Here is a 25425-nt window from a genome sequence, read left to right on the forward strand (position 1 = left end):
GTTAAAATTGGTGGGTCAGTATTCAAACCCACATCCATCTATCTGCATGTCCAAACTTTTTTTCTTCTCATTACTATGAAATATTTAGGAATAACTAAGCAAAGCACTTGACCTGAGCATTCTTTTTAAAAAATTATGTATGTATGGGCCGGATGGTGGTGGTGCCCACCTTTAATCCCAGCACTCGGGAGGCAGAGGCAGGCAGATCTTTGAATTTGAGGCCAGCCTGGTCTATGGAGTGAGTTCCAGGACAGACAGGGCTACACAGAGAAACCCTGTCTCAAAAAATCAAAAACAAACAAACAAATTATGTGTATATGTACTGTGCAAGTGCTTACAGAGACCAAGAAGGCCTTAGATCCTGGAACTGGAGTCATAGGCAGTTGTGAGCCTCCTAACATGGGTACTGGAAATCAAATTCACGTCCTCTGAAAGAGCAGGAAGCACTCTTAACCTCTGAGCCACCACTTCAGCTCTTGACATAAGCATTATGTATTACATATACAAATTCAACAGTAATTGGGTATTACTATTTCCATCGTAAAAAAAAAATCTAGGTTCAAATAAATTAGATAATTTCCGACAAGATCATGCAGCCTTAGGATACGTGTCCTTAAGCATTCCTCAGTATGGCAGGCATGTTTAAAGGCTTTCCACCTCTTTAAACATTAGAAGTGTGCATGTGCCAGCTACTAGGCAGTAGATAAGTTGGAGCAATCACTCCACGTGACAGGATACTAAAAATGAATTTGCACTAGGACAGGGCTGGGTCCCTGCGCAAGCAAAATGGCAGAAACACAACCATGCTCACGGAGCAGCTCAGAGGCGCTTGCTGCAGAGAGCGGTGAGCACCGCAGAGGCTGTGCGGGCGGGACCAACAGCATCCGCTGACAGGTCTTCCTGCCTCTAGGGGGCGCTCGCGGCCTTGGCCCAGCGCCCTGACCTGCCCGCGCGTTCTTTCTCCACACTCGGGATATTAAAGATTGGCACAAACGTCTTTAGGGTTGCAGTTCTGGATTCCGGGGGAGCTGCAGACAGAAGCAGCAGAGTAAGCACAAGGATCTAGAAACTGGCCTGCTCTGGGTACCGAGACTTCCTATGTAGCTCCGGAAGTACCGCAAGAATGGGCGGGCCCTAGCGCGAGGCGGAAGTGCGGGGCGGTCCGGGCGAGGGGGCGGAGTTTGGCTGGGACAGTGTAGGGAGCCCTGTCACTCTCGGCTTTCACCCGGGTGAGGGGTCTATGGAGCAGCTCCTGGCCCAGCTGTGTGGCACCGATGCGGCGCGACCGCTCCCGCTGTGGGAAGGCGACACCACGGGCCACTGCTTTACCCAGCTGGTGCTCAGCGTCCTTCCCCATGCGCTCCTCGCCGTCCTCAGTGCCTGCCACTTGGGCACTCCAAGGTGGGTAGACTGCAGCCAGACGCCAACTCACATCTCTTCCAGGTGTCCCTGGAATTGCGAAGTCTCTGGAGTAGGGAAGAAGCAGAAAAAAAAAAAAAAAAAGCTGACTGTTCGCCCTTAGTTGAGCAAGTCACCTACCTTCCCTGCAATGTTGAGAGGGTTAAATGAAACAAGGCGTTTAAACAGATAGTGCCCTGGCGTATCCTTACAGTTGCCAATGCATTTCTCTTGCAGAATTCTAAATGTCCAAACACAGCTGCCATGGATTGGAGGCAAACATGGGTAAACGTTTTAGCTAAGAGAGATGACTTGTGTTTAAGTTATAGGGCAGTGGCACACCACCTCGATCCATGCTATCCCTAGTCTAAAAGCAGATGCAGACTCAGCTGAAGGGAAGCAGTAAGGAGAAGAAGAACATCAAAACCGTAGAACTAACTTGGCTCAGTGTCATAAGATGTTGATGCTATATTTAATTTTTTTTTTTTTTTGACAAAGCTTTGCTATGTACCCTAAGCTGGGCTGGAACTTTCTGTGTAGACCAGGCTGACCTCCAACTCATGGAGATCTTTGCATCTCCACCCTGTCTGGTACTGGGATTACAAGGGTGTACCATCATGCCTGGCCTTGTGTTTGATTCCATTTATGGGGAAAGAGGTGTTGAGATGGAGTGTCAAATAGCCCAATTTTGCCTGGAGCTAATGGTCTTCCTGACTTACTTCCCAACTTCTGGGTTACCAGGTGTGCTCCACCCTACCAAGCCTGTATTTGAGAGTTTTTGGTTTTTGTTTTTTCAGGATTTTACTATGTAATTCCCTGGCTGGTCTGGAACTTGCTAAGTAGACCAGGCTGGCCTTGAACTCAGAGTTCAAACTGACCACCTGCCTCTGCCTTCCTGGCGCTGGGATTAAAGGTGTATATTTCCATACTTGGTTCCAGCCTGTATTTGATACTTTTTTTTTTAAATATTTGTATATGTGTGTGTTCAAGTGTATGCTGTATGTGTGTGTGTGTGTGTGTGTGTGTGTGTGTGTGTGTGTGTATTGCATGTGTGTTTATGCTCTTGAGCCTGTGGAGTCCAGAAGATAGTATAGGATCCTCTGGAGCTGAAGTTATAGGCAGTTGTGAACTGCCTGATATGGCTGCTGGGAACTGAACTCAGGTCCTTGGGAAGAGCAGCAAGTGCTCTTAACCACTGAGACATCTTTCCAGCTCCTGTATTTGATTCTTAATGTAAACCTTTTGTTTGTGAAAACCATTTTTGATGTTAAGAAGATATAGATGAAGTGAAAGATGTTGCTCTTGATCTGAGAGGTCACACATAACCCACACCTGGGGAAGACTGGAGCAAAGTATTCTGAGGTGGTGTAAATGTAGGCTCTCCTGTTAGAGGACAAGAGCTGCTTATAAGTACATGTCACCCCAGGATGCTTCAGATGAATTTAGGGTACTCTCATGTGGATCCTTTTTATAAAAAGTTTATCTTTGTGTAAAATTTGTAGTTTTTTTTTTCTAATTAGAATCTTCATGGCACATTTAACATTAACTTGGACTTGTTAGTACCTGTAGCAAAAGAATGCATCAGAAAGCCCGTGGGTAGATGAGAAAATTGATTGGGCAATCTGGGAAGGCTTCCCGTAAGGGAAGGCTTTGGGTTCCAGGGTAAAGTAGGGCAGGGAGGCCATGCACAGGCCAGAAAGGGAATTTATTTCATCTAGCTTGTTGGAGGTTATGGGCATGTCTGAGCCTAGAGTCAGCCATAATGTGCCTCCTTTTCTTTTTCATAGGACTTCTGATTACATCCCACCTTTCAGTCCTGGCTGGCGCCTCCGACTCACAGCTTCCTTCCTTCTGTCTGTCTTCCCGTTGCTAGACCTCCTTCCAGTTGCTCTGCCCCCAGGGTCCCGCCCAGGGCCCAGAGGGCTAGAGGTGCTGGCAGGATGCGTGGCAGCTGTGGCCTGGTTCACCCACAGCCTGGCCCTGTGGGCATTGGTTCATTCCCATCATGGCCGCTCCCGTGGACCCTTGGCCTTGGCCCTGGCAGCCTTCCTACCAGCTCCAGCCCTGGTGCTGACTCTGTTGTGGCATTGCCAGCGAGGCACGTTCCTGCCCCCGCTTCTCCCAGGACCTCTGGGCCGCGTCTGTCTTCTTATTCTGCAGCTGGCAGCAGTCTTGGCCTATGGACTGGGCTGGGCAGCCCCTGGGGGGCCACGAGAGCCCTGGACTCAGGAACACTTCCTGACCTCTGAGAGTCAGGAAACAGAGGTGGCTGAAGATGGAGAGAGTTGGTTGTCACGTTTTTCCTATGCCTGGCTGGCACCCTTGCTTGCTCGCGGAGTCCGTGGAGAGCTCCGGCAGCCCCAGGACATTTGCCGACTCCCCCGAAGGCTGCATCCTGCTTACCTGGCCCGTGCCTTCCAAGCACACTGGAAGGAGGGGGCCCAACTGTGGAGGGCCCTGTATGGGGCCTTTGGATGTTGCTACCTAGCCCTTGGACTGTTGAAGCTGGTGGGAACCATGCTGGCATTCTCTGGGCCTCTGCTGCTCTCCCTACTGGTGGGCTTCCTGGAGGAAGGGCAAGAGCCCCTAAGCCACGGGCTGCTCTATGTCCTGGGGTTGGCCAGTGGGGCTGTGATAAGTGCGGTGCTGCAGAATCAGTATGGGTATGAGCTCCGGAAAGTGACGCTTCAGGCGCGGGGGGCTGTGCTGAGCATCCTCTACCGGAAGGTCTTGCAGCTTGGGCCTAGCCGCCCTCCCACTGGGGAGGCCCTGAACCTACTGGGCACCGACTCCGAGAGGCTGCTTAACTTTGCTGGCAGCTTCCATGAGGCCTGGGGCCTGCCTCTGCAACTGGCCATCACCCTCTACCTGCTGTACCAGCAGGTGGGCATGGCCTTCGTGGCTGGGTTGGTCTTGGCACTGCTGCTGGTACCCATCAACAAAGTGATTGCCACCCGCATCATGGCCAGCAATCAGGAGATGCTGCATCTCAAGGATGCCCGGGTTAAGGTGAGGGGCTTCTGGGGTCCTTCAGCCAGATGGAGAGCCCACCCAGCAGCTAAGCGGAGGTGTGAGAGCCATGTCTCAGCTTCACACCGCTCTCTTGTCCCCGTCTCCAGCTCATGACAGAGCTGCTGAGTGGCATTCGAGTCATCAAGTTCTTCGGGTGGGAGCAGGCTCTGGGGGACCGAGTAAAGGCCTTCCGGTCTCAAGAGTTGGGACGACTCCGGGTCATCAAATACCTGGACGCAGCCTGCGTGTACCTGTGGGCTGCTCTGCCTGTTGTCACCTGCATCATCATCTTCGTCACCTATGTCCTCATGGGGCACCAGCTCACTGCCACCAAGGTGAGAGCTGGGGAGGGGTCTTCGGGTTACTAAGACTGTGCCAAGACTGCTATTGCTGTGATAGAACGCCATGACAAAAGCGACTCAGAGAGGAAAGGGTTAATTTCACTCACTGTTCTATGTAATAGTTCATCATCAAAAGCAATGAGGGCAGGAACTGGAGGCAGGAGCTGATGCAGAGGCCATGCAGGGGTACCGGTTACTAGCTTCCTCCTCCTGGCTTGCTCAGCCTGCTTTCGTATGGAACCCAGGACCACCTGTCCAGGGATGGCTCCACTCACCATGGGCTGGACCCTCCCCCATCAATCACTAATTAAGGAAATACCCCACGGGCTTGCCTGCAGCCTGATCTTATGGAGGCATTCTCTCAGTTGAGAAAGATTTTCTGGAGACAGTTTCTCAAGTCCTCCTCTCTGATGACTCAGGGAAAGGATGGCCCTTAGTGTTAACTGGGGGCAGGGAAGAAAGGACCCTGGCTGCCTTGTCCTTTCCTGGTGAAGGGGGTGCTCTCTGAAGGAATTTTTCTGTGATCTTGGATATATAGCTCTTTTTTGTTTGTTTGTTTGTTTTTTGTTTTTTGAGACAGGGTTTCTCTGTGTAGCTTTGCGCTTTTCCTGAAACTCACTCTGTAGACCAGGCTGGCCTCAGACTCACAGAGATCCGCCTGCCTCTGCCTCCCGAGTGCTGGGATTAAAGGCATGCGCCACCACTGCCCAGCCACGGATATATAGCTCTTTGTGTGTGTAAAGGGATTACTTTCTTCCTCTTCAACTTCCATTAGGGTTAAGTCCTTTTGTGGAGAAGTGCTTTTTTTTTTTTTTTTTTTTTTTTTTTTTAATATATAAAGACAAGGTCTCCCTGTGTAGCCCAGGCTGCCATCTAACTGGAGTTGGGCCACTTTATTTCTACTGATGTGGCTTTTGGGGAAAGGGGTCAATAATCTAGTGTTAGGTCTGGCCAAGGCTAGTGACCTTTGCTGTCACTCAGATTATAAGGAAGTCTCAAAGTGACCTAGGTTATGTGTTTATTAAGAGAAGCTTGGGGTTTGTGTGTAGTTTACCACTTTGGATCTGTCTCCAGCATCAAAAATAGTAACCTGCAGCCAAGTATGTTGGGGCATGCCTTTAATCCCAGCACTTAGGAGGCAGAGGCAGGCGATCTCTGTGAATTAGAGGCCAGCCTGGTCTACAAAGCGAGTTCCAGAACAGCCAAGGTACACAGAGAAACCCTGTCTCCAAAAACAAACAAAAGGGGTTGGGGATTTAGCTCAGTGGTAGAGCACTTGCCTAGCAAGCACAAGGCCCTGGGTTCAGTCCTCGGCTCTGGCAAAAAACAAAACAAAACAAAACAAAACAATAGCCTGCATTCTTAAGGAACATTCAGAATTTCTAGAATTCTTAGGATGGCCACCTCCGTCTTTTTTGGAGGGGTGGGGGAAGATTGAGACCAGATTTCTGCCATTTCTAATACCAGGGTAGCCCAGCCAGCTCCTCAGGTCTGCTTCTGTCCTGTTCTTGCCTCTGGAGATCAGTCCACAGGGCCACCCTTAGAGCAAGACTCAGGGACTAGCGCCTCACCCTCTCCCCCACTTAGGTGTTTACGGCACTGGCGCTGGTAAGGCTGCTCATTCTTCCTCTCAACAACTTCCCCTGGGTGATCAATGGCCTCTTGGAGGCCAAAGTATCCTTGGACCGGATCCAGCGGTTCCTCGACCTTCCAAACTACAAACCTGAGGCCTACTACAGCCCCGGTAAGGGGGTGGGGTTAAGGGAAGAACCCAGTACATGGTGAGGGGGGTGACATAATCCTTTTGTTTTAAGACTTATTTTATTTTCTGTGTATGTACATATACCTGAGTGTGTATATGTGTACCACATGTGTGCAGATGCCCATGGAAGCCAGAAGTTCCTTTAAAACTAAAGTTAACAGGCGTGAGCCTTATAATGTGGATCCTGGGACCCAAACTGGGGTCCTCTAGAAAAGTGCTTACAACCACTGAGTTGTCTCTCCAGCCTTAGCCTCTTGGACTGTGTGCATAGATGTTTCTAGAGAGTCAGGAACAAAAGCTAGACTCAACAGACTCAACTGAATTAGCTCTGGACAGGTCGATAAGAGACAGGTGACTCAGTGACCCACTGCTTTCCCCACTACATCCCAGCAGATGAGTGGAGGAGGAGCATGGGGTGAGTGGCCTCTTCCCTGTTTAGATCCCCCCACAGAGCCATCCATGGCACTGGAGCTGCATGAAGCCCTGTTCTCCTGGGACCCAATTGGCACGAGCCAGAAGACCTTCATCAGTCACCTCAAAGTGAAAAAGGTTTGTGGGGCAGATACCCTGGGAGAGCTCCCAAAAAGCAGGAAGCCCAGATGGGTACCCACGGACCGATGCAGCTCTACTGGGAGGGAAGGAAAGGTGGGGCTTGGTGTGCAGGCTCCGATCCAAGGGGAGACCACCCCTTAATGTGTGCATCCCACTCCTCCCTACCATCTTCTCACACTGCTCACACCTCCCAGTATGGGCAGCTCACACTCACCTGGTCCACAGGTGCATTTGTTCCCTCCAGTGTCCCTTTCCAGCCGCAGCTGGAACAGACCCCGGGGACGTTTGCAAACAACTTAGGTGATCCACATGTGGTCTCATGACAAAAGTCAAGCCTTGTGACTCCTGACATGGCACATATAGTCAAAGAGCTTGTAATGGGACATTCCTACAGGAAGGTGACTTCTTCACTCTGGTCCTGAGTTTCTGCTCTCCTGACCTTTGTCTAACCTTTTGCCCCATGTCTCAACCCAGAGTTCTCCAGCAGTGCCTGAATGGCCTCTACCACATTTGGCTCACGTTTCTGGCTTTTGTTGAATGTTTTGTTTTTCTTCTTAGTTCAGGCAAGACAGGGCTGGAATTTTTCAAAGGAATTTTACTAATGTGTTGGGGTTTTTTTTACGTATAGATAGATGGAAGTCATAGAAACCCACTGGAGCTAGCCTAAGCAAACAAGAATTTGTAATAAGAATACATAGATGAATCACAGAGTCCAAGACAAGAACACAGATCTTAGAAGCAGCCAGGACCAGGCCTCAACTTGCAGCGCTCTTGGCCTGCTTGTGTGTTTGCCTTGTGCTGTCTGCGGACTCTCCATGAGCAGAAGTGTGACTGTAGCCAGTCTTCCAACGTGTAGGCTCTAACCAAGGAGGAAGTGGCCTGAGCCTGGATCCCTCCCCTCTAGAAAGATGCCCGCCTACAGATAGGTCAGCCCAGGCTTATGTAGTGTGGGCCTCGTGGACAAAGCTGCAAAGGCCCCTGCACATTCCTGGATTTCCTTCATGAGCCAGGAGACAGCTCTGTGACTGTACATTGTAACTAAGACCTGAAGGAAGAACAGGATGGTTTAAATTTCAGATCACAAGAAAGGGCATGTCACAGAGCTCTGCCTTTGCCCAATGTGACAGGCAATGTAACCCAGCCTCATGGCCCCAGAGACAGGAATCCCTCCTCCCATGCCTGCCTCAGCAGTCCTAGATACCTTCCTCTTCCCTCTCCCCTTCTCTCCCTCAGAGGCATGCACCTTCTCTGGGGCAGACGCAGGCAGTCACTGAGGCCCCCACTGTCCGAGGGGTGGAGAGACATCTTTCCTTGAAGACTTACCTAAGGCCCAGAGAGGCATCAGTTGGGGGTTTGTCGGTCAAGAACATCATGAGGGAGACTGTTGTTTTAACCCCTTCCTCTGCGGTCAGGCAGTGCTAACTGTGTGGCTGCCCTGCAGGGCATGCTGGTGGGCATCGTGGGCAAGGTGGGCTGTGGGAAGAGTTCGTTGCTGGCCGCCATCACTGGGGAGCTCCACAGGTAACAAATGGTCCGTGTGCCCCTGACTCTGGCTTCACCCCTCAGCAGCGGTTTCCTAGGCCCCTGCTGTATGTGGGAATGTTGTGAGTGAGTGAGTGAGTGTGAATGTGTGTGTGTGTGTGTGTGTGTGTGTGTGTGTGTGTGTGTGTAAGAGTGGGGGGGTACACATATACCAAAATGGGTAAAATTCAGCCCCTTTCTAGGGTGGTGGTTTCAGCAGTCTGGAGATGCGGAAGTCGTCAAAGTAAATCTGGGCTAGGATTTGCTCAACTGGTAAAGTGCTTGCCTAACTTGTACCACATAAAACTGGGTGTAGTACTACAATTCTACAATCTCAGCTCTCAGGAGGTGGAGGCAGGAAGATAAGAAGTTTAAGTCATCCTTGGCTACACAGCAAGTTCAAGGCTAGCCTGGGATACATGAGATCCTATCTCAAAAAATCTGACAAAACTCAACAAATAAAAGAAGCAGGGGAGATCATTGTTAACACTAGAGCAGTGGTCCTCAACCTTCCTAATGCTGGGACCCTTTAATACAGTTTCTCATGTTATGGTGACCCTCAACCATACATTATTTTTGTTGTTACTTCATAACTGTAATTTTGCTACTGCTATAAATATAATGTAAATATCTGTGTTTTCTGGTGGGCTTAGGGGTCGAGACCCACAGGTTGAGAACCGCTGCAGTCATAGGGTTAGACGAGAAGAGAGGTCACGTCTGCTGTCATAGATGTGGCTACATAGGGAAGAGGTCCAGAGAGGGTGAAGATTTGAGGGAGGCATGCTTGCAGGTGAGGATGAGCCACACCTGGGTTCCACATCTATAGGACGCTGCTGGGCTGGAGCCAAAGAGCTGCTTTCTCCAGTCCGTAGTGAGCCCACAGCTAGGACCCCTTGACCTCAGAGGCTGCCAGCTACATTGGAGGAAGCATCTGGGAGACAGGGCCTGAGCATGCAAGGGCTCAGTAAGGAGCTGGTCCCCATGCTGCCCTGGCTCTCTGCAGGCTCTGTGGGTCAGTGGCAGTGTCAGGACTGTCCAAAGGCTTTGGACTGGCTACCCAGGAGCCCTGGATCCAGTGTGCCACCATCCGAGACAATATCCTCTTTGGGAAGGCATTTGATGCCCGGCTGTACACGGAGGTGCTGGAGGCCTGCGCCCTCAACGATGATCTCAGCGTGAGTACCTGTCTCGACACCCTCCCCTGCCTGCTTCCCCATGTGTCCCAAACCCTCCAGACTAGACTTACTTCTCTGGGAAGGGCTTCAGCTCCTGGGCCTCCTAGAGTGTTCTGCTGATTGGTCCCCACTTCCCTGTAAGGCCCAAGGAGGATGGGGAGGATGTTGCATACAGCAGCTAGAAGAGCCCCAAGGCCTCCAAAACCAGGCTAGGGTTCTCTGTGAGGCTTGGCCTGCTCAATAGGAAGGTTTGGAAGAGTCAAGTTCTTTAGAATCCTTGGGAAAGCTGCCGAGCCCATTACATTGCCCCATACCCACAAGCCAAGTACTTAAAAGCATAAGAGAGAAACCAGATTTTTCCTGAGTTCTCCAGCCAATCCCCATGTCTCCTCCAGGACTGTGGTCACCACTGGCCTGCTCAGATAAATATGGAACTTCCCTGGACAGGAGGCCTTTGATTTTGATCGAGTCATCTTGTGTCCCTTTATCATTTATTTTGCATCCTACAGGCAAGATGGTTTACCTACCCATGCTTTGGTCCCATCTGTGGAGAGGAAATAATGCCAACTTTATCAGATCTTTCTGGCTTCCAATGATGCAATTCCTGTCTAGGCTACTTTTCTGTTGCCCTGATAAAGTACCATGACCAAGGCAACTTATGGAAGAGTTAATCAGGGTTTACAGTTACAAAGGAGTATCCTTGACCATCATGGCAGGGAGCATGCCAGCAGGCAGACAGGCCTGGTGCTGGAGCAGTAGTGAACAGCTCACACCTTGAGACGGTAGTCACAAAGCAAAGAGGGCTAACTGGGAATAACATTGGCTTTTGTACCTCAAAGACTGACTGCAGTGACACACCTCCTACAGCAAGGCCACACCTCTTAGTCCTTCCTAAACAGTTCCACCAGCTGGGGACCAAGTATTCCAACAAATGAGAGCCTATGGGGGCCATTCTCGTTTAAACCACCACAGCCTAGAATGTGTTAAGTACATAGTAAGTGTTCAGTAGTCGCCAGGTGTTGGAATTTGGGCTTATCTCCTCTAAATCACTCGTCCCAAACTGATCTTTCCTACAAAGGGAAAAGAGACATGGTAGAAGGTGCAAGAAGTTTGCTAACTGCTGAGTGCCTGTCCCTTCAGATCCTGCCCTCCGGAGACCAGACAGAGGTGGGAGAGAAGGGTGTGACCCTCAGTGGGGGACAGCGGGCCCGTATTGCACTTGCTCGTGCTGTCTACCAGGTAAACTAAGGTTGGGCGGGTGCATGGGTAGTTGGGTCAGGGGAAGTGATCTAGTACTGTGGGAGCATGGCCAAGTAGGGCTAGGAATATTTTTGTTGGTGTCTTCCTCCCTCCCTCCATGTTCCTAGTTATTGGCTGTCCTACCCCCATTTCCAGATTCAAGGCAAAACTAAAGGCCTGAGGCACTAGAGCTCAGCAGAGCACTAGGCTCACATCTCTGACTTTACGTTCAGTTGGAGGGAGTCTGTCATGTCTCAGTCTTCCCTGCTATTGTAGAGTCCTTCTCATTGCCTGGGTCTAGGAGAGCCTTTGAGCCCCGCTGGAGGGCTCCGGCCATGGTGCCTGCCATGTTCATTCTGTCTAGGAGAAAGCATTCTATCTCCTTGACGACCCCCTGGCTGCTGTGGATGCAGATGTGGCCAACCACCTGCTACACAGGTGCATTCTGGGAGTGCTGAGCCACACTACCCGGCTGCTGTGCACCCACCGCACTGAGTACCTGGAAAGGGCTGATGTGGTGCTGTTGATGGAGGCCGGGCACCTGGTCCGAACAGGTAACGTGGTGAGGAAAACACTTGCCCTGATATGGAATGACAGGTGGAGTGTTGCAGATCCTGCCACCCTTCCACAGAACCAGCCTGAGGAAACAGGAGAATGGGGGGGGATGGGGGCGGGGGCGGGGGCGTGTATGGCATTGTGCCTGAGCTCTTAGAACTTAGCTGCCTGGGAGCTTTGAAAGCAGCCATGAAGTGAGGAGTGACCTGACCTGAAATAACAACCTTCTTGTAAAGAAAGAACAACAGAGCTCTGATGGGTTATTGTCCAGAGGGGCATGGCCACCTGCAGAGCTCATTGGGAAAGCAGCAGGAAGAAGTGAGGTCCAGCCGGAATATCAGGAATTGAGGCAGAGCCTGAGAAAAAAAGGCTCCACAGTATTGACAGATGATAGGGGTGCAGGTGTGTGTGTGGGGGGGAGTTACTCATGGCTATGGAACGTCTGTGGGCTACACTCCAGGCACACAGCAATGGACCTAATGAGTCCTACTCGGGCAGGCTGGGGAGAATGGCCAGAGAGGGGGAAGGTGGGGTTACACACGCATTTAGAAAGGCATAGTGTAGACCCATAACAGCCTCCGCCCCTTCTGCCTTCCAGGGCCTCCCTCTGAGGTTCTGCCATTGGTTCAAGCTGCCCCCACAGCCTGGGCTGAGGAGGAACAAGTGACTGACTCAGGTGGGAAGAGGGGGCTGGGATCCCCCCACACACACTTTGTGTTTATATGTGTGTCATGGAAGAGATGAAACAGGATCTCACTATATAGCCCAGGCTGGCCTTAACTTCCTGAGCAGCCTAGACCGGCCTTAAGAGATCATAGACGTGTGTCACCACATGAAAAAGTTGGTTTTTCTTTTGTTTTTCATCCAAGACCTAGGGGTCAAGCTCTGGGACCTGTCATGCTCGTCAGAGGCCCTTGCAAGTTCCGGGCCGCTTTTGTTGTTGTTGTTGTTGTTGTTTTGTTTTGTTTTTTGAGACAGGGTTTCTCTGTTTGGTCCTGGCTGTCCTGGAACTCTGCTTTTTATCAGCACACAATGGAAATGATTTTTAAAGCCTGCCTGCTCCTGTAAAACATTCCCATGTCAAGCATAATTCCTCTGAGGCCTTCCTGATTCTCACAGGCAAGTCCCTGTCAGTACAGAAGAACCCAGAGAAAACAGCAGAGGGGCTGGAGGTGGAGCAGAGCACATCTGGTCGCCTAGTGCAGGAGGAAACCAAAAATGAGGGAGCTGTGGCCCTGCATGTGTACCAAGCGTACTGGAGGGCCATGGGCAGCGGCCTGGCCATAGCCATCCTCGTCTCTCTGCTTCTCATGCAAGGTGAGACTACTGTCCTTACCTGCCCCCCTCCACTGCATCTCCAGCCGTGCTGTCCAGGTGCTCATGACTGTATTCACCTGGGAATCACCCCAAGCTCAGAACCTTATCACACATAGACAACAGTTGTACAAAAAGTGTACCCCAATTTTTAAGATTCCAGTGGTCAGCTAGATTAGTACTCCATCATAGTCCTCCTTTTTAATTAAATATTCATTTTCTGTATGAGTGTTTGCCTGCATATGTGTCATGCACAATGTGTGCCTGGTGCACATGGGTCAGAAGACATTGGATCCTCTGGAACTGGAGTTACAGATAGTTGTGAATGAGCATGTGGGTTTTGAGAATTGAACCTGGGATCTCTGCACTCGCCGCAAGTGCTCTTAACTGCTGAGCCATCTCCCCAGGCCATCATAGTCATTCTTTTTTAAAAATGTACTATTATGGGTTTTTTAAAAATGATTTATTATGTACACAGTGTTCTGCCTGCATGTGTGCCTACACGCTGGAAGAGGGCACCAGATCTCATTACAGATGGCTGTGAGCCACCATGTGGGTGCTGGGAATTGAACTCAGGACCTCTGGAAGAGCAGTCAGTGTTCTTGACCACTGAGCCATCTCTCCAGCCCACTATTATGGTTTTTTGAGACAGGGTCTCACTGTGCAGCTCGGGCTGCTTCGGCTGGCGTTGAATTTGCAATCCCCTAGCCTCAGCTTTTGAGTATGGAAAGTATAGGTGTGCAGCACCACACTGGGTTTCTACAGCTCTCTTTTGATCTGCCATCCAGGCATTTTCCATTCTGTGAAACTGGTCAAGTTGTCCACAGAGCTGAGGGGTGATAGGTCTAGGAAGAGTGGACCATAGGAAGAAGCAAGGGTAGTGGTAAGATGGGAGGCCCAGGGCAAAGTGCAGAAGAGGGAGACTGGGCTGAGAGTGTGGGTGTCTGAGCAGAGCCAGCAGATGAGTGTTGCAGCTTTTCCTCCCGTTCACGTCCAGCCACACGCAACGGTGCTGACTGGTGGCTGTCTCACTGGCTCTCTCAGCTGAAGGCAGCCAGGAATAGCTCTCCGGAAGGCCCATCTTCCTCCAGCCCAGGGTCCACAGGGCTCTTCTCCCCTCCGCTGCTTCTCTTCTCCTCCAGAAACTTCTTCCAGTGAGTGGCCGGGGCTGGGAGGAGGCCTGGTGCTCTAGTAACCTCTAGGGAGGGAGGGCAGGCTTGGAACTGTCGTTTAGAGGGTGGGGAGAGAGGGAAGGGACCCGTGAGTGGGCCTTCTTTGGGTGGCCTCCAGCCTCCTCCCCACCACTCAGCACCCCACTGCTCAGAGCTGCTTCCAATGGCTCCGCGGACGTCCACTTGTACCTCACCGTGTACGCCACCATTGCTGGCGTCAACTCTCTCTGCACCCTCCTCCGGGCAGTGCTCTTTGCGGCAGGCGCCCTTCAAGCAGCTGCTACATTACACCACCGCCTGCTGCATCAGCTCCTCAAGGTGAGGTGATGGGAAGGTGGGAGGGCTCCGGGCTTGTATCCCACAGTGCGTGGACCACGTCACATTCCCAGTTCATACTGCAGCCTCTGACTGAGGGGGCAGTGTATAACAATCTCAGACCAGAAACCCCGGAGTCAAGTATGGTTGGGTTTGAGTCTAACGTTTCAGCCTGTTTTCATCCATAAAGAGGGCAAACAAGAGAACATTCCTCAGAGTTTCTTCTTGGACGTGAGGTGCTAAGCTTGCCTTTGTAGTTTATACAAGGCCTGTTTTCTCTTTTGTCTCTTTGTCTCCCTTCATGTCTATACTCTTTCCACTTCCTCCCCTTCCTCGGTACACACACTCCTTACTAAGGGGTTTAATATGTTATCTTTTTCGCTTGTTCAGTACAGAATGCCTGTGTTTCATGTGCATGCATGTTTTTAAATTTTTATTTCTTGTACATGTATTGTTGTTTTTTATATTTACTTATTTTATGTATATGAGTGACCTGTCTTCATGCACACTGAAGAGGGAATCAGATCCCATTAACAGATGGCTGTGAGCCACCATGTGGATGCTGGGAATTGAACTCAGGACCTCTGGAAGAGCAGCCAGTGCTCTTAACCACTGAGCCATTTCTCCAGCCCTGTTGTTATTTTTGAGAGTGTCTCATTATGCAGCCCTGATTGTCCTGGAACTCACTGTAGACCAGGCTGGCGTCAAACTCACAAAGACCCACCTATCTTTGCCTTCTGGGGGCTGGGATTAAAGCTTTCACTACTACGCCCTGCTCTGTGCATGTATTTTTATTCCTAGTTATTGACAAATTTTATCTAGAGCTATTTCAGAGATCCACTCCTCCCAGGCCTGGTGGTGCACACCTATAAGCCCAGACTTTGGAGGTTGAGGCAGGAGTCTCTTGAGTTTGAAGCCAGCCCTTGCCCACACCCTTAACTGGCAGTACCACACTCCAGCCTGCCATGGGCAGGGTTTTCCTCCTGACGTCTAAGCTCACTTGTTGACCTAACGTGCCCATCTTGTAGAGAAAGATTAGCTCTCTGCTCTTGAAAGAGAGGTAGGCGGCTCCAGCCCCGAGGGTGATGGATGCTTGGCACGGCCTTGTAGGGCTGCCACTGGCCTGAGGAACCGGAGTCTTTCACCTTGGGGCAGTTCCCACCAAGTTCCAACGATGCCTCTCTTCCCACACCTTGGGGATACATTGCTCTTTCCTCTACTGAAGGCCATCTTTCCTACCTCACCCCTCACCAACCTTCCCCCCAGCTCTTTATCTTCAGCCCTTGACCTTGTCCAACCTTGACCTTGTCCCTCTTCCAGGCACCCGTGACTTTCTTTGACTCCACGCCCTCGGGCCGGGTCTTGAACCGCTTCTCCTCAGATGTAGCCTGTGTGGATGACAGCCTACCCTTCCTCCTCAACATCCTGCTGGCCAATTCTGTAGGCCTGCTGGGCCTCCTGATTGTGCTAGGTTCCGGTCTGCCCTGGTTGCTGCTGCTGCTGCCGCCTCTGGGCTTCATCTACTACCGAGTGCAGCGCCACTACAGGGCGTCCTTCCGGGAGCTGCGGCGCCTGGGCAGCCTCACCCTGTCTCCGCTCTACACCCACCTGGCTGACACGTTGGCAGGCCTCCCGGTGCTCCGTGCTGCAGGGGCCTCTTACAGGTGCAGCTCCCAGAGCCGGGGGCAGGGTGCGGTAATAGGGAGCACACAGCACAGGGCTTAGCAGTAAAGGAGCCTGTCCTCCTTGGATAGACAGCGGGGAGAGGACTTGGGAAGTGTGAAAACCAGAGGGTAAGGTGGGCAGGATGTAGGTAGGCCGGCTTCCAGGAAGGCTGCGATCAATGCTGCAGTGGAGTGAGTGGCTTGCTTCTCTTCCTTCCTGGCCTCCTCCAGGTTTGAGGAGGAGAACCAGCGACTCCTGGAGCTAAACCAGCGGTGCCAGTTTGCTTCCTGTGCCACGATGCAGTGGCTGGACATTCGACTGCAGCTCATGGGGGCAGCCGTGGTCAGCGCCATCGCCGGCATCGCCCTGGTACAGCACCAGCAGGGCCTTGCCAACCCAGGTGCCACCCAGGGACCCATCACCCTTACTTTAGGAGCAAGTCATCCCAGGTCCTTGACCCAGACCCCCTGGTGTGTCTCCCTCCCCCCATCCCCACCATAGTCACCTCCTGCCCAGTGGTCCCTGTGAGGATGCTAAGAAATCCGCAGGCAGTGGTGGAGCTGGGACCAGACCAAGGCTTCTGTGGTCACCCTTTCCTCGCTCCCACCCCTGGCCCTTCTGCTCTGCCTCGTTCCTCCTTGGTCTCTGCCCGCCACCCTCCTAGCTTCCTTCTCCAGGGGACTGCAGTCCTTCCAGCCAGCCTTGTCTGCCCTTGACGGGCTGCAGTCCAGGGCTGGAATTCTCTTGTTCTGCACACTCTCCACACACATCCCCTAGCAGAAGCTGTCCCCTCCCCAGGGCTGGTGGGCCTGGTGCTGTCCTATGCCCTGTCCTTGACGGGCCTGCTCTCGGGCCTGGTGAGCAGCTTCACACAGACAGAAGGCATGATGGTGAGTGTCGAGCGTCTGGAGGAGTATTCCTGCAACATTCCTCAGGAGGCCCGAGGCCAGCCACTGCAGGTGGGTCTGCCCTGCTGTCCTGCCACCCCAGGCCAGCCTTCCCGTCCCTGGCCTTCAGCTCCTAGGCGTCTTTTCACATCCCTGAGCCTCTTCATCTGACTGCCACCTCTTTCCACGGTCCCTCCTTCCGTGTCCATCCTCTCCTCTCCCCCTGCACCTCTGTGGTCACACCCGCCATTCTCCACTCATCTCCTGTTTCCATCCTTCCACTCTGTCCTCAACATCATTCTCCCTTCACCTCTGACCCACAGACACCCCAGCAGGGCATCAGGTGGCTGACCCAGGGAAGCGTGGAGTTCCAGGACGTGGTGTTGGTATATCGGCCAGGGCTGCCAAATGCCCTGGACAGGGTGACCTTTCGAGTGGAGCCTGGAGAGAAGCTGGGCATTGTAGGCCGCACAGGCTCCGGCAAGTCTTCCCTGTTCTTGGTGCTCTTCCGGCTGCTGGAGCCTAGCGCAGGGCGGGTGCTGCTGGACGGCGTGGACACCAGGCAGCTGGAGCTGGCCGAGCTCAGGTCTGGGGGACAGGTGACTGGGGAGGAGGGAGGAGGGCAGTGGGACTACTCTGGGGAGTATAGGTAGACTCGGGGAGTCAGTCAGCAGACAAGGAAGATGATGTGGATAGCTGAGGACAGGTCGGCTGCAACCCCGGCTTGGGTGCATCCCATCTCCATCTTCCTTATACTTCCCAGAACATAACTTCTACCCCAAGCACTAGCCATTGCCTTCTAAATCAGCCTCTCAGGAGCTGTATTCCAAGATGCCATGAGCCCTCGGGCCTCAGGTTTGGTAGGCAGTACACGGTGCAGCTTGGGGCCTGGGTCAAGTGTACTTGGCCACAAGTGATCTCATCTGAAGCTATAGATGTCCGTTTGCCATTTAACTTAGCATCATTTTCTCCCAGTTCCACAACAAGGAAGGGTAAGGAAGTCTCATCCTAAGCCCAGAGCTCCCTGCCCTGCCTCTTCTGCCCTGTCTCAGGTTGTGATAGTTTATCTTACGGCTTGACCTTCTCGCCCTTGACCTCCTCCCACTTATAAATGCCTGCACACTGTTCCCACCCCCTTCATTTCCTGCCTCACCACTGCCATCTCTGGGGTCAGTACCACAGGTTAGCTCGTTGGTTCTGGCTTGAACACCTCAATAAAGTGTAATTCCTTAAGGCCAGGTCCAGGCCTTTATCTCTTTGGTACTTCTCACAGTACCGGTGCTGTCCGAGGTGTGTGGATAAAAGGTAGGAAGCAGAGGGAGTGATGTTTGGATCTCACCCTCAGATTCCTTAGACGTGCCAGGCCCCACAGGCAAACCTGTACCATAAGAAGATGGACACATCTCCAGCCTGGCCCCCATGCCCTTGTTCCCCAGATCCCAGCTAGCTGTCATCCCCCAGGAACCTTTTTTGTTCAGCGGGACTGTTCGGGAGAACCTGGACCCCCAGGGCCTCCATGAGGATGGGGCCCTGTGGCAAGCCCTGGAGCAATGCCACCTGAGTGAGGTGATCGTCGCTGTGGGTGAGTGCCCGGCCCTGGCCTGAAGAGCAGGCGAGAAGCAAAGGGCAGCCCTCGGCAGTGGAGATGCTCTGCTTCCAGGTGGTCTGGATGGAGAGTTGGGAGAGAGGGGCCGGAACCTGTCGCTGGGACAGAGGCAGCTGCTGTGTCTGGCCAGGGCTCTTCTTACAGATGCCAAGGTAAGACAAGAGGAAGGGCACCCAAGAGGGAGAAGCTGAAGTGGGGAACTGTAGGGACTTACAGTCTTCTCTCCCTTCCCCTCCTCCCCGCTCCAAACGGTCCAGATCTTGTGCATCGATGAGGCCACTGCAAGTGTGGACCAGAAGACAGACCAGCTGCTCCAGCAGACCATCGGCAAACGCTTTGCCAACAAGACAGTGCTGACCATCGCCCACAGGTGTGAGAATACTCAGGGACAGTGGAGGCACAGGCCTCTGACCCTTGCCAGGACCCTCTCCTTCCAGAAGGAGATCAGACCCCAGAGACAGCATTGGGTGGGCAGGGGATCAAGGCCTGGGGACCTCAGCTCCACTTCCTTCAGGGACAGCCCCAGGCCCTCGGCAGCACATTATCTGGAAAAAACACCGTTCTTCCCATAGCACAGACCCAGGGAGTCCAACCTGTGGAGGACAGATCTGTGCAGTCTGGAGGATCTGGAGGGAAATCGGGTCAGCTTTCTCTTTAGGGCATTGTACCCCATCTCCCATCTCTGCCAATCTTCTCCCACACAGGCTCAACACAATCCTAAACTCTGACCGAGTGCTGGTGCTCCAAGCTGGGAGGGTGGCAGAACTGGACTCCCCCTCTGTCCTGCGCAGCCAGCCCCAGTCACTGTTCCAACAGCTACTGCAGAGCAGCCAGCAGGGAGCCCCCCACTCCCTCCCTGCAGGATGCTGAGCCTCCCACGGGGGTCTGTGCTCCTTCCCACCAGGGCTGCTTGTTTACATTTCTCCTCTGAGGTTCTACCTCTCCTCCACTACCCCAGATGGAAAAGGGCACCCTGGATTCCCCATGTAAACCACACACGGTGTGTTGAAGGCTGAGGCTTCCTCAGAACCGGCTCACTGTGGGCCTCTTTGCCCAGAATTCTGGGCCAGTTTTTCTTCCATAGAAGCCCACTTTTGTTTTCATAATTTTATTTGATAAAATTCCTATCTTACATTCTGTGTTTTAAAAAAATAGTATTTCTGGTGTGAGGCTGAAATCCCCTGGAAGGGTAGACCAAAGCCGAGGGCTGGTGAGGACGGACCTCCAGTCTGAGGTGCGGAGGAGATGAGGAAGGGGGCCAGAGAGCCCTGCCACCATCACAGTGCTGTGGTCTTGCCAGGCTCAGGGGGCAAGTCTGGCGGCAGAGGGAACCCTGCTGGCAACATGCTAACCTGGCACTCCTGATCCTGCCGAGCCGGGACATAGTGTGGAGCTGGGAAGCAACAGGGTCCGGTGGGGCATATGCCCCGGCGCCATGCCCTCAGGATCAGCAACACAGTGGCCAGGACCAGGGCAGCAGTGAGGGACCCAAACACCACCAGGGCCACCAGGCTAGACTCACCTAGCCCAGCCTCTTGCCTCCGGACCACCTCCTTCACTGAGATCCTCAGGAGGCCTGCCCCTGCACTGTGGGGGGCTGCCCCTGTAGCAGGTACAACTACTGCTGAGGTGGGTGTTTGTGGGGTTCCCACCGTGGCAGGGTCTGGGGCACGTAAGACAAGTTCACAAGTCTTGCCGCCATAGCCACTGGGGCAGAGGCAGTGGAAGTCATGGATGCGGTCCCGACAGCGGGCTCCTCTCTGGCATGGGCGGCTGGCACAGTCATCTAGGTTGATAGTGCAGAATCGTCCAGCAAAGCCCTCAGGACAGAGGCAGGAAAAGCGGTTTATGCCATCAATACAGGTGGCGCCGTTAGCACAAGGTCGCATCAGGCAGTCGTCCACATCCACCTCACAGTGGGAACCCATGAATCCTGCCAAGCAGCGGCATGTGAAGTTGAGGGCAAAGCCCTGGTTGTCCTGGCACTGCCCGCCATTCCGGCATGGAGAACTAGGTTGGGAGAGAGCATGGGTGTCAACCCACCAGTCGGTGTCCTGACCACTGAGGCCCCCCCCCCCTTCGTGCTGCGTCACCTTAGGCTGCTCCTTCTGGGGTTCAAATAACCTTATTTTTAAAATGAGAATAAAAATAGCCACATCATGTGGGCTAAATGAGAGAACCTGAGCAGTTAGCACACGGTCAGGCCCAAAGTCAAGGCTCAGAGAAGTGCTCGATATTATCCCCACAGGCTCTTCGGCCTGTAGCGGAAATGGGGCAAGTCCAGCCGTGTGGCCCTTTCATAATAGGCACAGGAAGAGCCAGCTCTTAAGGCTGCACGTCTGCTTTTGTGAGGAAGGAAAGGGAATCCCTCCCCACACCACCCTCCTTACCAAAGCATCATTTGGGGTGAAGGTTTATAATCTGGGGGGCTAGAGAGCTGGCTCAATGGTTAAGAGCACTTCTTGTTGCAGTGGACCTGGGTTCGATTCCCAGCACCCACACGGAGGCTCACCACCTCCTTGGGCACCAAGCATAAATGTGGTGCACAGATGTATTTGCAGGCAAAATGCTCATACACATAAAATAGAAAAAAAAATGGTTCAGAATCTGATGGCAGCACACTACCACAGTAGGGCTTTTATCCTGAAGTGTCCTTGTGTGGGTCTGACTCTCTCCATCCCCCTCACTGACAGCCAAGTTCTGGTCTACCCCAGGATTCCGGCACTCACCCTGCCTGCTCACAGGGTCCAGCCTTGCGCTCACAGCCACGTCCATGGAAGCCTGGCAGGCACACACAGTGGTACTCACCACCCCCATCATACACACACTGGCCTCCATTCTGGCAGGGTGACTGTGAGGTACAGATGTGCTCATCTAGAGAGGAGATAAAAAGGGTGGGATAGCACCTCGTATTCGGTTCCCAGGACCCATGTGGACCAGATCCAAAGCTCTGTGAATGTGGCTCATACTTCAGATCCACCCCTGGCCAGTATGGTCTGCTGGGGAAAGCTGTACTGAAGTAGAGTTCTGGAAGTTCCTGGCCTCAGCTCTGGCAGTCTGGGTCACACCGACTTTAGACAAGCCACAGCTCTTCTGTGAACTGCAGTTTTGTTATGTTTAAAATGGGTACAATTTTTTAGCAGCTGTCTTTCCAACATCATGAGGTGATGTTGAGGATCCTTTCAGACATCAAGTAGAAATGAGATCAGTAGGGATGTATTTGGGGATTTGAACAAGACACAGCAGGCGTTCAGTAAATAGTAAATAGGAATGGATTTCTAGAACATTCTAGAACTCGTGGGCTCTGTAGCCAATAGCTGCTCTACCCTACCTTTCTCACAGAACTTTCCTGCCCAGCCACTGTGGCAGATGCACTGCCAGGGCTGGTGGCAGGTACCATGCTGGCAGCCAGGCATCCTCACACAGCGCTCACAGTGCGGGCCCTCCCAGCCTGGGTCACACCTGGTGAGACAAAACACAGGATCAGGGGTTGGGGATTTAGCTCAGTGGTAGAGTGCTCACCTAGCAAGCGCAAGGCCCTGGGTTCGATCCTCAGCTCAAAAAACAAAAACAAAAACAAAAAACAAAAAAAAAAAAAAACAGGATCAGGACGTGTGCACGCGCGTAAGCGTGTGTTAGAACCAGAGCTTCTAAGACAACAGCCCCAAAGGGAAAGCAAACTAGCCCCAGGCAGGAGGAGGGCTGTGCAGACAGACAGACAACAGCATTCAAGCTCAGCATCTATGTTTTATCTAGCTTTTTATCTGTTTTCTCACACTGAAGCTGAGAAAAGACCTACCTTGAAGGTTGTTAAAGAAACAAAACACTGTCCATAAAGGCCTCTGGTGCCATCTGGAGTGTCTGGTTACACACATTTGAAAGTGAGTGACCTGAGGTCACCAGGTTCATCGTCTCTCCAGACACCGGAGCAAGTGGCTGGTGTTGGTTTTGCCCTGCTTTTATCAGGGTCTCAAGTCGATAAGGCTAGCCTGGAGTCCTGGTCTTCCTGGCCTCACGTCAGTCACTAGACTTCTGTTGTTTTGTTTTGTTTTTGTTTTTTCAAGACAGGGTTTCTCTGTGTAGCCCTGGCTGTCCTGGAACTGGCCAGGTTGGCCTTGAACTCAGAGATTCACCTGCCTTTGCTGGGATTAAAGGCATACACCACCACTGCCAGGTGACTTTTTTTTTTTATAAGCCCTCCAAGGTTGTCTAGTTTCGAATACTCCAGCACTTGAGCCCCATGTAACAACCTGCCTTTGTCGGCTCACTTCTTGTGTCCAAACTCTTTTCTGCCACAGAATTTGCCCAGTCTGCCCTGGTGAATCCTTTGTAGGATTCACTAAGGAAAACACCCACGCTCCCAGCAGCCTTTCTTCCCAAGCAACACTTCTCTTTATTCTCCTCTTTCCCGTGGCTCTCAGCCTCTGAACTCTCAGGCTGCAGATGTCACAGAAGCCCTCGAGAGAATAAAACCTCAGATATCCAAGCTCTCCAGAAAGAGGCAAAAGGAGATGAGGGAAGGGGGGAGGGGGAACGGGGAACTGGCCATCCTGTTGTGTGAAAACAAACAATAGGATCTTAAGCTCCTAGACACTGTTTTGGGTTTTTGACCTGTTCACGGGTGGAAAAGTGGGGAGCAAAGGATCTGACGCACGTGTGCTGCGGAAGTACCTGCAGGAACCGTCAGGAGCACAGCAGCCGTGGGCCAGGTCACAGTGGGAGCTGCAGTCATCCGCTGAAAGAGATTGGTGTAGTAGGCGTGAGTCTGGGTCAAGGTCTGGCTTCCTGGGACTCGGGACTTGGCAGAAGTTCCCGTAGTTAGACTCAAGCTTTGGGCATGGCAATACCGACGAGAGTCCTGTTCCTAGGGATCACCTAGGACTCGCCGGCCGGATGCAATGGGGCGGCTGCAGTGCCGTCTCTAGCCGGCAGAGGTCAACGTGCCAGCGAGGACCGCTGAACAGGGCCGCGACCCGATCCCCGGGGCGCGCTCACCTCTGGCAGGCTGGCTGGTTGCCCCCAGGATGCACAGCAGGCACATGAGATGTAGGCAGCGGCAGCCGCTGGGCATGGTCAGTTCCGGCCCCAGGAGGGACGGACGGATGAACGGCCAGACGTGTAGACACCTGTGGGATGGCACTAGCTAGGAGGCGGCCGGACGCTGAGATAGCGGCACTGATACTGGTTCCAAGTGACAGGAGCCGGAGAAGGAGGGGACTCAACGACTGAAGACCAGGGTGGGGAGCGAAAGGGTGGAGGCGAGGAAGGGATGAGCAGGCGAAGGGACTGGAGACAGGAACCCACTAGCCAGGTCTGCGGGAAAGAGGCCAAGGATGTGAGTAGCGGCGAGCGTGGCCACGGCGCGGGAATGCCCAGGGCTGGGATCACGGTCTAGGTGGAGGAGTCCACAGGGATGGGGACAGCGCTGAGAAGCAAGCGCGACAGGACCTGAGGGCTCGGGGAAGGAGGAACGGCTCCCAGTTCCCGGCCGCAAGCGGTCTCCACCCGGGTCCCGGACACCCACCCACCCAGGCCTGGCTCTCACCCCCACCCCCACCGCCGCTCGATCGGCCGCGCTTGGGCCTGGGGTCCCCTCCACGCGTCCGTGTCCTCCTGGTTTCTCACCTCCGGCTGGGAGGCGACGCGTCCCCAGGGCGCAGAGTCAAGCGGGATCCGACGTGCTGGGCCGGGGGGCCGCCCCTAGCTGGCCGCGGGGCTCGGCGCCGAGGTGGCTGCCATGCCAGCCGAGCGCTCGGGAATCTGGGGCTGCAGGCGACCCCGAGCGGCGGCGGCGGCTCCTCGCGCGCGCTCGGCCCCCTGCCAGAGGCGGCGTGTGCCGGCGGAGCCCGCCTCTCCCCTCCCGCCGCCGCGGCCCGCCCCGCACCGACTGCGCCCCGCGCCCACCCCCGCCGCGCACGGCCACACCTCGCACGGCCACACCTCGCGCTGCCACTGGGCCCTGGCGCCCCCTGCCCTCCTGGCCCCCCACTTCGCGGCTCCCCAGCTCCCCAGCCCACCAGCCCACCAGCCCACCAGCCTCGCTTTCTTCCCCCCGAAATCAGACTATCAAAGGGGCTGAAATGGGCACACACTGTAAAGTGCCGGCCGGAGGTGAGCGCCCCGCTGTTTTCCCACCTCCTACCCCACCCCCGCCGCTTGCCCCACTCTGCCCCTCACCCAGGCCCCGCCTCCGCGCGTCCCTGTCTGCTGCTCCTCGTGCTTCTCATTAGCCCTTCACGGTTCTTAGGTTTTAGCCTGAACACACTAAAGACATGCTTGCTCGACACTCTCCTCCCGTCACCAGCCCACGCCTCCCAGGCTTGCAGAGCCTTCGTCACTGGCTTGGTCAGCGCCTGCTCTCTGTTGGCTTCTTTCTTTCCTCGTTACCTCTTCCAGGATGAACCATACCTACATAAATATCACCCCAGTGTTCCTCCACTCTTTCCTCCGGTCTGCTCTAGGTCTTCTCAGCCCGTTCCCCTCCAAGCCCACCCCTGGGAAGCCTGCCCGGACTAGACTGCCCCTGCCTGTCGGTGTTCCCCCTCAAGTCCCTACCTCTGAACATCCCCACATCTGTTCACTGTCCCAGATCTAGAACTGAGTTTTGTAGGAGGGTGGGGGAGAACTGACCTTGTAGGCCTCAGAGGCAATGACTCAAAAACGCGAGCAAGACAAAGACCCCACATGTATTTTTATTGTTGTTTGGTTGGGTAACAGTGCAGAGAAGAGGAAGGCTGCCCACACACAGTCTCTAGGTCTTCCAACGGAACTTCCCTATCTGTAGTTGAAAACATTGGCAGGTGATGTCCCTAGCTGTACGGGGCTGCCTACTGACGTGACTACAGGGGCAGAGCAATGCCACTTGGTCCACACCTGACAGAACCCACGCCCATCCCAGCTCGATAGCTGAC

The 25425-nt window shown here is 53.5% G+C and overlaps 2 protein-coding genes across 5 annotated transcripts; one reads left to right on the forward strand and one right to left on the reverse strand.

Annotated features, from left to right (window-relative positions):
• Positions 1–1157: 1157 nt before the first annotated feature.
• Positions 1158–19648, forward strand: Abcc10 (ATP binding cassette subfamily C member 10). Its single transcript, XM_036167325.1, has 21 exons — positions 1158–1401; positions 3186–4407; positions 4518–4745; positions 6339–6495; positions 6953–7062; positions 8507–8586; positions 9590–9761; positions 10902–11000; positions 11365–11554; positions 12154–12231; positions 12675–12872; positions 13867–14023; positions 14179–14359; positions 15677–16020; positions 16252–16421; positions 16820–16980; positions 17232–17494; positions 18345–18490; positions 18569–18666; positions 18772–18884; positions 19219–19648. Exons 1-21 carry the CDS (start codon positions 1241–1243, stop codon positions 19382–19384), a joined length of 4494 nt encoding a protein of 1497 aa, XP_036023218.1. The 5' UTR covers positions 1158–1240; the 3' UTR covers positions 19385–19648.
• Dlk2 (delta like non-canonical Notch ligand 2) lies at positions 19612–24977 on the reverse strand. Of its 4 annotated transcripts, none has more exons than XM_036167326.1 (6): positions 24692–24977; positions 23510–23640; positions 23186–23249; positions 21846–21976; positions 21244–21388; positions 19612–20524 (listed from the first exon to the last, which is right to left on the reverse strand). In XM_036167326.1, exons 1-6 carry the CDS (start codon positions 24739–24741, stop codon positions 19792–19794), a joined length of 1254 nt encoding a protein of 417 aa, XP_036023219.1. In that variant the 5' UTR covers positions 24742–24977; the 3' UTR covers positions 19612–19791. The 4 variants fall into 4 exon arrangements, with proteins under 4 accessions (XP_036023219.1, XP_036023222.1, XP_036023220.1 ...); XM_036167329.1 differs by lacking the exon at positions 24692–24977 and adding an exon at positions 24140–24413; XM_036167327.1 differs by lacking the exon at positions 24692–24977 and adding an exon at positions 24140–24204 and having other exon boundaries at positions 23510–23827.
• Positions 24978–25425: the final 448 nt, after the last annotated feature.

Source organism: Onychomys torridus, chromosome 18 (assembly GCF_903995425.1).
Source record: "Onychomys torridus chromosome 18, mOncTor1.1, whole genome shotgun sequence".
Taxonomy (NCBI): Eukaryota; Metazoa; Chordata; class Mammalia; order Rodentia; family Cricetidae; genus Onychomys; species Onychomys torridus.

Excerpts from the sequence above, each read along its gene's own strand:
- Abcc10 (XM_036167325.1), top strand. The coding sequence starts at position 1,241 with ATGGAGCAGCTCCTGGCCCAGCTGTGTGGCACCGATGCGGCGCGACCG. Across the intron at positions 8,587-9,589 it reads ATCACTGGGGAGCTCCACAG|GCTCTGTGGGTCAGTGGCAG; the intron begins GTAACAAATGGT and ends GGCTCTCTGCAG. Across the intron at positions 12,232-12,674 it reads GGAACAAGTGACTGACTCAG|GCAAGTCCCTGTCAGTACAG; the intron begins GTGGGAAGAGGG and ends TGATTCTCACAG.
- Dlk2 (XM_036167326.1), bottom strand. The coding sequence starts at position 24,741 with ATGAGAAGCACGAGGAGCAGCAGACAGGGACGCGCGGAGGCGGGGCCT. Across the intron at positions 21,389-21,845 it reads AGGAAAGTTCTGTGAGAAAG|ATGAGCACATCTGTACCTCA; the intron begins GTAGGGTAGAGC and ends TCTCCTCTCTAG. Across the intron at positions 20,525-21,243 it reads GGACCCTGTGAGCAGGCAGG|TTCTCCATGCCGGAATGGCG; the intron begins GTGAGTGCCGGA and ends CTCCCAACCTAG.